The sequence below is a fragment of the Alternaria incomplexa genome (genome assembly GCF_024043165.1).
Source record: "Alternaria incomplexa strain BMP 0042 chromosome Unknown scaffold_11, whole genome shotgun sequence".
Classification (NCBI taxonomy): Eukaryota; Fungi; Ascomycota; class Dothideomycetes; order Pleosporales; family Pleosporaceae; genus Alternaria; species Alternaria incomplexa.
In genome coordinates this window covers 1,152,767-1,164,843 of record NW_026249860.1, presented here as the reverse complement: position 1 = coordinate 1,164,843, position 12,077 = coordinate 1,152,767, and the positions used below count along the sequence as shown (strand labels likewise).

Below are 12,077 nucleotides of genomic sequence, written 5' to 3'. Positions count from 1 at the left end.
GTGACTGCACGCATGAAGATCGGATCTGTGCTAATCAAAGCTACCAGAAACATTCCAGAAGCATTGTTCAACGGCCACTTTACCAGCGCATCGCCATAGCGGTGAGAAGTCCGTCAGCTCGTGGGAAACATTTCGTCCATGCCTTGATCTAATCGCGCGACTGCATCATGATACCAATGCCGGACATGGAGCCGATCGGTGCATTACTGAGCATACACCAGATTCGCAGACCACAGTACGCGCCATGGACTTGAACCATTGCTTCACTCGTCACATGAAACGGAGATGAGGCGATCCTTCGCCCGAAGCCAGCGCGTTCACGTTCTTTTGGGACATGCCATGCCGTGTACTTGTCAACATCTGCAACATCTGAAGATTATACTTGCAGCTCTTCTCAGAAGACAAAGTGTCTCATCTCAAGACCGTGAGCAGTGATATGAAGCTGAATTGGAGTTGGGTACGCTTCAGGCGACACAGGTGCACGACCTCCAAAGCTGTTTGCACCAGGCTTCGGCGGTCAGCTAGAGTACATGCCTAGCTGAATATCGAGGAAGTGCTAACATGTGCGAAGATCTCGGGTATGTGGAGTGATAGGAACAACATCGTGAAGTCGGGGTGCAGGAAGAAGGATGGGAAAGAGCAAACATCGTTGGGGATGCAGGACCCACCTAGCGCCCGCTCGGTCCGGCCAAAGCGGGGTCAGGCGAGCACATCAATGGAGCGGTGGACTAGAACCACGACGCATCTTAACGGCATCGTTCATCACGTTGTTCATCTTCTAACATTTACGGATATGCTAGACTGCCGTGCGCTATGTCACCATTATCGATAGTATTGTCACGGGATCTACCGCGGCATCTTCCGCTACCAGCACCACTACCCAACCCGCGTTCAATCCCATCACTCCGTCCTCGTTATAGTACATTCCTCATCAGGAGCAGCCGTGTCGTAACATTTGAATGGTCCCAGAATACCAAAACATGGATCTCTGCGTTGCTCACAGCTGAATTCCTTACAGCAACCGTCTTGAGGGAAGTCGCCGGGATCAGCAAGGCAATGTTCTGCTCATCATTAGCTTGACTGCACGCACGCGCCTTCTATATTGCTTTCACGCTCGCAGTTGAACAGCAGAGGGATTGACAACGCACCACCGAGAGGTTGACAAGATGTTTGTCTAGACTCGTGCAAAGATAATGAAGCGGCCGATGACGCAAGCGCGAAGAGTAGGTGGATGGCGATCTTCATGGCGAACGAGGAAAGTTGGGTACTCATGGTAAAGCAAGTTTGAACGAGGCTGGAGCCGACTTCCATCTCTTTATTATACACACCATCATTGTTTCGTAAAGACTCTTACGCTTCCTACTTCCGCAAGCTCATCGCACTTTTCTTCTCGTTGTCTCAACATTTTAAGTGCGACGGAGACTAAAACACGAGAGTCGGCGACCGAACTGCTCGCAGTTATCGTGAGATCAGCATGCAACTCGTGTTTCGAGACTACAGGATGTTCCGACACTTTTCTGGTCCGGGTCTCGGTGCGTGAGGCAAAGAAGAATGGCGATCCTGGTGTCGCGCGTTGCGCGCTAGGGTTGGCAGAACGAAAAAGCATTCCTCGCCACGCATGCTGCTACTGTCAGCTTCGGGCCTTTCTTCTCAACGTCTGGAGTCGAGCTTGGGGTTCTAGCTGCATGCCATGTGTCCATTGGATTATCACACTTTCCCCTTCAACACAGCAGGACCTTCCGCCGCACTGTCTTCAACGCTAGCAGGTTGATCCGATTGACAACAGATCATGTTTAAGACTCACACTCCAATAAGTGCAATCAACAAATGGAATGAGCCGGAAGCAGCGAAAACGAGCTTCTCTCGTACACCACCAACTTCTCAGCAGCAGACACTTCGATGACCAACTATTCCAGCCACAGCAGCACAAGCCGGCGACGTGTCTCACCACTAAGGTGTATACAACACGCCCAGTCCATTCGTCCACCTCTCACCGCAAAGTGCGCCGTATGAACAACAACCTCTAATTTCTCCGTGACTAACAACTCTCCGGCTTGCTCAACACTTTCGACACCATACACGCACCCCTATGATGACGTACGTGACCCTACTGTGCAAGGCTGAATTGCCGTATCAAAGCTTCAACACCATTTCACACCGCGTACTTCGTTGCATCCTCGTGTCAAAGCTTCCTAACACTCACACACCCCGTGTCACGCTCACTCCGGCATCGAAGATACCCGTATCAATGCTTCATAACGCTCGTGCACCATCTATCTGCCTAACCCTCCCCAAGTCTTCTCTCTCACATACCCCTCGGTTGCTCTGTGCATCCATCATAGCTCCAAACTCTCCTTTTCATAGCACATATGCCAATCGTCCAAATGCCCATGTCCATCCCACCTCCTCTCACACACCATCCCCTTACAACATCCCTCCTGCGGGCGATCAGGAAGCGGCCTGCAATGTTCTAGAATACGATCAGCTACACCTTCATAGTATCAAGGAGACGTAATAAAGTGCACATATGTGAGAAGCGGAGAGAAGAGGAGGGAACATTGAGACTTACGCTTCACAATCCGACACTCCGGTTCTCCGAGAGTCTCGGCTTGCACAAGTAATGGCTTTAGACACTCATGGATTGTCTGGTGCAGGTCACTCTCCCTACACATCAGCCCCTTGCAGCATATCTGTGGCTCGTCGATGTCACGGTTGCACCGGTCTGCCATGTATGATTAGCCTTGACATGATGACGTGTTCACCATGCTGAAATATTGTTGTTGTATAGTAGAGGGTGAGAAACGAGTGTAAGCACGAGACGAGAGAGGGGGGAATGTACCAAACCTATTTAAGCACTTGGGTGCAAGGACCGACTGGTCATGCCAGTTGTTGTTGAAGGTGATGGAGAGACAGGTTGCTGTCGTGACGAAAAGAAGCGTCAAAAAAGGTGCTTTCGTCATTATTGCGGGCTGTATGTAGTGCTGGTGTAGAGATAGCAAGTATCAAGGAAAAGAGACGAGGATGTGTGCGGACAGATCTTCCGTATCCTTATACTCATATATACATCTACAAAACGCCTCCGCGTCGTACAAAGAAAACACAACTAACAACGTTGTACCGCTCCACTTCGGCATAGTCCCGACTTCCCTTGCTACACGAACTTCTACTACGGTACGTGCCTTCTTCTTTCAAGTAGTAGAGTCAGCCACCTTGCCGCATTACAACCAAGTCAACGAATGAACGTTGGATTTTGGCGAAAGGACTTGCTGTGTGCGTGAACATCGAAATTAGTTTGCGGCCGTCATAGGTGCAGTATGACTAGCTCTTTACATCTACCGCTTTTGTGTCATATTGCGTACCCTCTTCTTTCAACTGGTGTAGAAGCCACCTTAATCTATCACAACTTCAGTCAACGAATGAAACTTGAATGCTAGCAAACAGACCTCCAACGTACGTGAACACCGAAGTCAGTCCACGCTGTCATAGGCGCAGTATAAGTAGCTTTCCACCTCTACCGTTCTCGTGCCACGACACGTATGCCCGGCCTCAAGTCCCTCGACTTCTGAGGGGTACGCGGGCGTACTTAGAATGTTGGACAAGGCGAACAGTGCCGGAAGCTCGGAGAAAGAATAATACACGTGGCGGATGGCGTGGCACAATTTCGACACCTGCGATACATGTAAACATATCACATCAACCAATTTGAGAAGTGTATAGAAGTATATAAAGCGCAAAAAGGTGTCTTTTCATTATCTACATGACTCATGTTCCTTATCATCCTTCATCATCCATCCATCCGTTCATCCATCTCATACTCATGCGAAGGGCGTAAAGGCGGTCATTACTGAGGAGGAGAGAGATCGGGGTCGCAACCGCAATACAAAAACGACGACGACAAGCAAACAAAAACAAAACAATCTAAAATCCTCCCACAGCCACCCCACCATCTTCAAAAAGGGAGGGTGCCAGTGCAGCAAGGGTATAATGCAACTTCCCATCCATCTTCTACTTCCATCTTTTCGTCATCTTATGCGTCCATCTGCAACGCAGCAATCTTCGTACTCAGGCTAAGAAAAAGGTATCATCAAACAAGCGTCGTCATCTTCACGCTTATTTCTTACCCTTCTTCTTGTTCTTCTTCTTGTTCTTCCCGGAGCTGGGTGTGGCCTCGCCGTTCGCCTCGCCGTCTTCCTCTTCGGCTTGGTTGCCAGGCGTGGTGGGTGTAGTAGGTGTGCTTGGCTCTTCAGCTTCCTTGGTAGCTTCAGTCTCGGCGGCACCGTCGACGGCAGAAACGTCAGCAACGGCTTTGGGCTCTACCTTGGCTTCGGCGACGGGCTCGGCAACGGGCTCGGTGGCGACTTGCTCCGGGGCGGGCTCAACGGCGGGTGCGGCGGATTCCTTGGATTCGGCCTTGGAAGAGATCTCAGCGTTGGCCTTCTTGAGTTCCTCTTGTTCAGCCTGAGCCTTCTCGAGTTGCTCCTTAGCGCTGGCGAGTTCCGTCTTGATGTCGTCACGCTCCTTCTTCGCGGCTTCGGCATCCGATGTCAGGGCGCTGGTCTTCTCCTCTTGCTCCTTCAGGGTAGCCTGGAGGGACTCGAGGGACTTCTTAGCGTCGGCAGCTTCGGTCTTGGAGGTCTCAAGGTCCTTGGTCGCGGTCTCGGAGGCAGCGGTGGCCTCGTCGAGCTTGGCCTGAAGGGCGGTGAGTTCAGACTCCTTGGCCTTGGCGGCCTCGACGGTAGACTCGAGCTCAGCGATCTTAGCATCGTTGGCCTTGATCTTCTCCTCAAGCTCGCTCTTCTCGGCAGTCGACTTCTCAGCCGAGGCCTTTAGGTCAGCGAGCTCAGACTCAACAGAAGATGCCTTGGAAGCACCCTCCTTCGCCTCGGCCTCTGCCTGCTTGGATGCCTTGAGCTCCTCCTCGACAGCGTCCTTGGCCTTCTTGGTCTCTTCAAGTGATTCCTGGGCGGTGGCGAGGTCCTTCTCCAAAGAGGCGACCTTCTCATCTCCAGATGATGCAGCAGCCTCCTTAGCCTCAAGCTTGCTGGTGACGTCCTTGAGAGATGCCTCAAGGTCAGCGACCTTGCTAGCCTCAGCCTTCGCGTCGGCAAGCTCCTTCTCGAGAGCGGCAACCTTGTCTTCGCTTGATGACTGAGCAGCCTTGAGTGACTCGGAGTGTTCAGCCTCCTTCGCCTCCAACTTGCTCGTGGTCTCCTTGAGCGATGCCTCGAGCTCTGCAATCTTGGCAGCAGACTCATCGGCGCCACCCTTGGCGGAGGTCTCGAGATCAGTGATCTTGCTGCGCAGGCCATCAGCCTCTTCCTTAGTCGATTGCGATTCCTTGGTGGCGGCCTCGAGCTCAGACTTAGCAGAAGCGAGTTGCTTCTCAAGCTCAGAGACCTTGCCAGCATCGGCGGACTTGGCCTCGAGCTCCGACTCCTTCGCGGTCAGGCTCTCCTGAGCAGCCTTGAGGGAAGCCTCGAGCTCTGCGATCTTGGAGCTGGACGACTCGGTAGCAGTGCTGGCTTCTGACTTGGCGGCTTCCAACTCAGACTCCTTGGATGCGAGGGCGTCCTTTGCCTCCTTGAGAGAAGCTTCGAGCTCAGCAGCCTTGCCACCTTCGCTCTTCGCGGTCTCCAGCTCAGTCTTGTGGGCGGTGAGGTCATCCTGAGCTTGCTTCAAGCTAGCCTCCAACTCCGAGATCTTCGAGCTGGACTCCTCAGTAGCCTTGGTGGTCTCACCCTTGGCAGTCTCAAGTTCAGACTCCTTAGACGAAAGGCTGTCCTTGGCCTCCTTGAGCGACGCCTCGAGGTCAGCGATAGTCTTGTGCAGACCCTCAGCATCACCCTTGGACGACTCAACAGCCTTGGTAGCCTCCTCCTTTGCGGCGGTAAGCTCAGACTCTTTAGCGGCAAGGCTGTCCTGGGCCTCCTTGAGCGAGGTCTCGAGTTCGGTGACCTTGGAGTTAGAAGCCTCGGAAGCCTTGCTAGACTCGTCCTTGGCGGCCTTCAGCTCCTCCTCGAGCTTGGTAACAGCCTCGCGAGCCTCGGCGGCCTCCTTCTTCGCAGCGGTAGTCTGCTCGTCGGAGGAGCCCTTGGCGGATTCTATCTCAGCCTCAAGCTTGCTGACGGTGCTCTGGAGGCTGGCAACCTCGTCCTTTGCGGAGCCAACAGCCTTGGATGCGTCACCCTTAGCGGTCTCGAGCTCAGCGTCCTTGGCGGAGAGGCTGTCTTGCGACTCCTTGAGGGAAGCTTCGAGTTCGGAGATCTTGGTGGTGAGAGCGTCGACTTCGCTCTTGGCCTCTTCGGCAGCCTTGACGGCGGCGTCCTTCTCGGATGCGAGGGAGGATGAAGAAGCTTCGAGCTCAGATGTCTTGGCCGCAAGCTCATCTTGTGCCTCCTTCAACGACTTCTCGAGGGAGGATACCTTCTGAGCGAGCTCATCAGCATCGCCCTTGGACATGTCGGCGGTCTTCAGCTTCTCCTGGAGTTCGGCGATCTCAGTCTTCAGGCTCTCGACCTCGCCCTTGGAGGACCCGGTGAGCGAAGTGACCTGGTCGGCGGCATCAGCGTGCTCCTTGGTCTTGGCGTCGAGCTCAGCAGCCTTCTGGTCGAGAGTGTCCTTGGCCTCCTTGAGGGAAGCCTGGAGCTCGGCAATGGTGCTGCGAAGGCCATCAGCCTCTTCTTTCGACGCCTTGTCAGCGTCAGCGTCTTGGGTACCGCGGGCGGCGAGCTCATCAGAGAGCTTGCTGTGGGCGGCCTCGAGCTCAGCGTGCTTCGCCTTGAGACCCTCCAACTCGTCGATCTGTGTTCTCAGAACGGCAGCCTCGGCGGCAAGCTCCTCAACCTTGGTCTTGTGCGCGTCGCGGTCAGCGGCGAGAGTATCGAGTTCGTCCTTCGCGACAGTCTGAGCCTTGAGGTCCTCAATCGTGGCAAGAGCGTCGGCAAGGTCCTTCTCAGTCTTGCTCTTCTCAGCAGTGAGCTCCTCCAACTGCGACTTGGCGCTGGCGAGCTCAGTCTCCTTGGCCTCGACTTCCGACCTGTCAACCGACTCGGTGCCGGCGGACTTGTCGCTGTCGAGCTTGGCCTTGAGCTGCTCGACCTCCTCCTTGTACGAGGCAATCTGCTGCTCGAGGTCGGCGACGGTGGCACGGAGCTCCTCGGCCTCCTTGTTGACGTCGGCAATCTTTGCGTTGAACTCGGCCTCGCACTCGTCGCGGACGGTGTTCCTCTCCTTGGCCTTGGCCTCGCGCACCTGCTGGACGACGACGCTGACCATGTGCTCCTCGAGGTCCTTCTTGTCCTGCTGCAGCGACTGCTCGCGGGCCTCGAACTCCTTCTTGCGCTCCTCGTGGTCGTCCTCGAGCGTGCGCACGTGCTCATCTTGTGTGGCGGCGACGCGCTGGGCTTCGTCGAGGTCGGCTTCGGCGTGCTTGAGCTTCCGCTTCAGCTTCTCGATCTGCGTCTCGAGGCTGTCGGACGCCTGTGGTGAGGGCGGCGAGGGCGAGTCTGCTGTTGGGGCATGGTGCGTTAGTATGTGGTGAGCGGGGACATTCTGGTGCAGGGGAGACGCCCGCGAGTGCAGCGAGAGCGGATAGTGGGGGAATGCTGCTGGCATTGTTATGGATTGGGCAGGTGGGGGGTGGTGCGCGGTGAGTGCTACGTACCTGCTTCGTCTTCACTTAACCGTGTGGGCGCCTCACGTGGTGTCTCGGGCGGCGTGTCGACGCCATTGTCCTGCGTGCTCGACTCGACCTTGCTCGGCGGCGTCGCGTCGGTTGTCACGGCGGGCGTCGCTGGCTCGGCCGTGGCCGGTACCGGTGCAGGTCCGCCGAAGAAATAGTTGTACGCTCTCTTCATACTGCTGGTTCGCTTGGGGAGTCCCGGTCGCAGGGAGCTCGTCGATTTCCGGCCTCGACGCTCTTCTTGCTGGCTTGCTTCGCCAGTAATCGGAGCAGGTAGAGGGTCGATCGTCCCGTTTCGCTTGTTGCTTATCGTTCGTGGTGGTAGCAGCCGTCTACTGAATTTCTGAGATCCCGTGTTGATATCAGCGAGGATCTGCTTCTGCTCTCTCGAAGAGGCCCTGCGAGGCGGTGTCAGTGGGGGCTCTGGTGACTTTGTAGGTGAACGACAATGGCCGCAAAGCATCCAATGTATGGCAGATAGGTCGGGCCAACAGTGGTGTAAGAAAAAAAATATGTTAGGGTATACCACACGACAGCGAGCTATCGTGGGCGAGAGCCTCTTACCAAAAGCAACAAGAAGAAAAGAGGCGTGTATCGTAATGTCCTCAGACAGAGGGAGCAGTGGTGAGGGGTGGAGGGGGAGGCAGAGGGGAAGGTGACGGGTAGCACTCACTCATAGCTTTCTTTCCTGCCCCAGCTCGGCATGATTCACGCTCTACTGCTATCAGTTCACTCTGTTGAAAGCGCCACTGTTTCCCGCGCGAGCCAGTCCAATCAAGTATGCTGAAAATTTTGTTGCCCTTTCTGAATCTGGGCGGGCCGTCAAGTCTCCTCACCGCACGGTAACGAAATGGAGCTTTACTTATGTACAAGCACAACAACACGTTGGATCCTGCATGCAAGCCTGGTGGATTGTCGGGCGCTAGACGTCCGCTACGAGGTATATACATCTTCGAGGGGAGGCACGAGCCAGTCATGTAACGCTGCGACACGGTAGCACAATTGGCATGGGCGAGGCTGGACAGGCATTAATGCAAGCACAACGCAGATGGACGTCGAGGCCGGCGCTGTCAAAGCTCCCAAGCGGCTCCACTTTGCTTCTTACCGCCTCGACTAGGGTCTGCCAGGGCTTCCTCGACGACAACCCGTGTGCTGACTACCCAGCCATGCGACGTCGCTGAGGACGACGTCCTTGCTTTTGGCACGTCGACGACCAGTTTGATGAGGCCCTCGAGGTTTTGTACCCGCCCACGCCCTCAACACACGACGTGTCCCCCCCACCGGAGCGCGTCTCCTCGTGCCAATCACAGCCATGCACGTAGTATCACGATCACGACGTACATAGCTTCGGCATTCGATTACAGGAAGTTGGGCGAGCAATCGATAAGCCTTAGCCAGCACATCATCGTCGGAGATCGTGGGCTCCAGCGTAGGGCTCCGCGCACGGTCACGGGCGCGTCGACGTGTGACTCGGCATGATCTGATGTTATGCGAACCCCAATGGCTTGCAGGAACACGGTCTTTCCTTTTGCAAAAACGTTTCGTCTCAGAGTTGGGGCAAAGTATCGTGCCGACTGGTCGCCTCGACTCTGCTGAGACAAGGACACTCTGGACGCGCGCGCAATTGTCATGCAGGGCCTTTCCGTGATGGGCGGTCGATGCGTTGATGCGTTGTTCGATCGGGTCCGCTGAATTATTTCTTGCCATGCCCAGTCAGTCCATTCGCCTCGCCAATCCTCTCTCGGACCGTCACGTTGCCATCCTCAAACTCCGGCTACCTCGCCGAAGGCCATCTTCAAAGCCCGAAAGTGGCTGTGATCGTAGTTTCCCCAACCTCCTCCCCTCTTAGCTCGAGTGCATTTCATATCACCTTGCGTCGTGCAGTCTCTTCACCGCAAAACCACTGCACCCCAGAACCTAGTCATTTCACGGACTGGCCCTGCATAACCGCACCCCACCCGTTGACAAGGCGGCGCGCTAGCCAGGTCAGCACTCGCGCGTGAAGCTCCACCGCCTCTTCGCATCAACGTCGTATCGTGGCGCGTGAGGACGTAAATCACGGCAGAAAAAGTCTTTCGACTGCGTTGTCGAGGCGACACCGCCGGTTGGGAGGGTTCTCTGATTTGACATGTGATTGTAAAGTGGCGACGGCAATTGCAATCATGGGCGATCTGTGAGGGACGACAATACTGGAATGTTCTCGGGTTCTCTAAGCTCAGGTAACTCATGATAGCAATGGTATTGGCGCTCGCGAACTATGAAAACTCCCATCCGTGGATGTATACCCCAATCGTGAACGCCATAACTATGCATACTGATGTCTAAGGAGGAGAAGGAAAACTATATACATGCAGCATCCACTGAGCAAACGCGTGGGGAAGGAAACACATCAATGCCCACCACTAAACCCATGTACCGACGCCAACGCAGGAATCAAGCGGACCGTTGACGCCTTGTGCTTGAACGAGCAGATCGCCGTATGTGTCGTCGCGTCGAAGGCCCGCTCGGTTGCGCAGTGCCATCTGGAGACGTGGTCTGTGGAGTGGACTCGCTTGGATTCTCAGGGCCACCTCCAGAGGTTGACCGCTGCGTCCGAGCCCGTGGACTAAGAAAGGAAGATACACGGCGGGCCCCTTCAGTATTGGCTCTGCCACTGAGAATAATCTCCGGTGATAAAAGCTCGGTCGACTCAGAACCGGAGCGAAGTTCACGGCGGACCTGTCTTGCCTCTCGCAGTACCTCTCTACTCCTCCTGAACCGGTCCCGCCCTGGCATATACATGAAAATTAGCTTGATATTACCGACAAGAGGGTTTTATCCCTATTGCGGAGATCCAAACAGACCCCTGCGTATCCGGTCACTGATGCCACCGTTACCCGAGCCTGCATTTGCGTTATCAGACGAGCTGCCTTGACCGTTGGACGGTGGGGGTAGGGATCCTGCGGGAACGACGTAGGGATCATTGAACGTGCCCGAGCCGGAAGGAGTGAAGGAACCCGGCATCTGGGACGTACGATCCGTCTGTGAGTCTGCAGACGCAGGGTTGTTTGCCTGGCCCTCGCCACCCTTGGTAATACCCTTTCGACAATGTGGACAGGTGTCGTGCTCGAGCAGCCACGCGGAGACACATGGGTGGTGGAACCAGTGCTTGCATGGCAGTAGCGTCACCTGCTCGCCGATGTTGACCTCGTCCATGCATATACTGCATTCGGCCTTGTGTTCGTCGCCTAGCATCTCTTCGGTGATGTGGGTACGCGGGAGTTTATCGATGTCGGCTTGTGTTGCCGGACCGGGCGCGTTGCTCGTCGAGGTTTGCTCCATGAGTTGGGAGACGATCCGGTCTAGGCCTTCTTGAGAGTAGACAAAATCTCCCATGTTGCCAGCGTGGCCGCCCATCATACCCATAGAGGAGAATAGTTGTAGGATAGGGTGACCCGCGAACTGCTCGCCAGCGCCATGGTTGTGTTCGCCGCGGAAAGTACCCTCAGCGCCGCCGAGTGGGTGGTTGTGGGCGTGGACGCGAGGAGGTGGTGCTCCAAAGGCAGCCATGAGGCCAGTCATGACACTGTTTGGCTTGTTAGCGGCTTCCATATATGGTGGTTCGCTCCTGCTTACTTGGTGATCTCATCCACAGGCTCGGCCTGGCCTGGGTGGTTTCCATTGCCGGGGAACAGTCGAGCGCCACCGTGGTACGTAAAGCTTCCTCCGCGGATCTGAGGCCCTCCTTCATGGCCCTGGTTTTGAGCTTCCTGGAAAGCAGACTGGTTTGGCCCTGTACCTGGTCCAGCGCCAGAGAACAGACCCTCCCCTTGACCCGGTTGCTGACCCGGTTGTTGCCCTTGTGGTCGCATTGCCGCCCCGGTGAGCCCGTTCAACATGGCCATAAATCCTCCTATTGACCCAGGCACCGCCATGCCGCCCTGCGGCGATACGGATCGTGTAACGGTAGCCTGCAGGTTGTACCTTCCCGGACCAGTTTCTGTGAATCTAACATTGCTAATATCGCCCTCCTCCGGGTCGTCGGTCTGCCATGGGTTGTGGTGAGGATTCAACTGGGGTGGGGCGTGCTCGAGATCAGGGAGGGAGTCGGAGTCGTCGCCGTCATGGCCAAACATGCCGGGGGCAGCATCTCTTGGGTCGTTGTTGTCTTCGATCTAATCGGTGTCAGCGATGTTCGGTGCATATCCGCATCGCGTCGTGTTTGACGGGCTGAAGGCTGGATTTGGCGGCTAAACTCACAATCTCGGTGAAGTCGGAGCCGCATTCTGGACACGAGAGGCCGTGTTCGTCTCGATACCACTCGTCGGCGCACTCGTGGCAAAACATCATGTCGCGATGCCCGGGCCGCGGGTTTCCTGACTGCGCATCCTGGCTGGTCGACTGGTCCATGGTCGCA

At 55.6% G+C, this 12,077-nt stretch overlaps 2 protein-coding genes across 2 annotated transcripts; both read right to left on the bottom strand.

The window, feature by feature from the left end:
* Positions 1-4,110: 4,110 nt before the first annotated feature.
* J4E90_007791 (uncharacterized protein) lies at positions 4,111-7,856 on the bottom strand (the record flags this gene model as incomplete). Its single annotated transcript, XM_051437322.1, has 2 exons — positions 4,111-7,505; positions 7,664-7,856. The coding sequence occupies 2 exons, from the start codon at positions 7,854-7,856 to the stop codon at positions 4,111-4,113; spliced, it is 3,588 nt and encodes a 1,195-aa protein (XP_051289068.1).
* A 2,645-nt stretch (positions 7,857-10,501) lies between these two features.
* Positions 10,502-12,070, bottom strand: J4E90_007790 (uncharacterized protein; the record flags this gene model as incomplete). The annotated part of the gene is made up of 3 exons (XM_051437321.1): positions 10,502-11,246; positions 11,297-11,835; positions 11,921-12,070. The coding sequence occupies 3 exons, from the start codon at positions 12,068-12,070 to the stop codon at positions 10,502-10,504; spliced, it is 1,434 nt and encodes a 477-aa protein (XP_051289067.1).
* Positions 12,071-12,077: the final 7 nt, after the last annotated feature.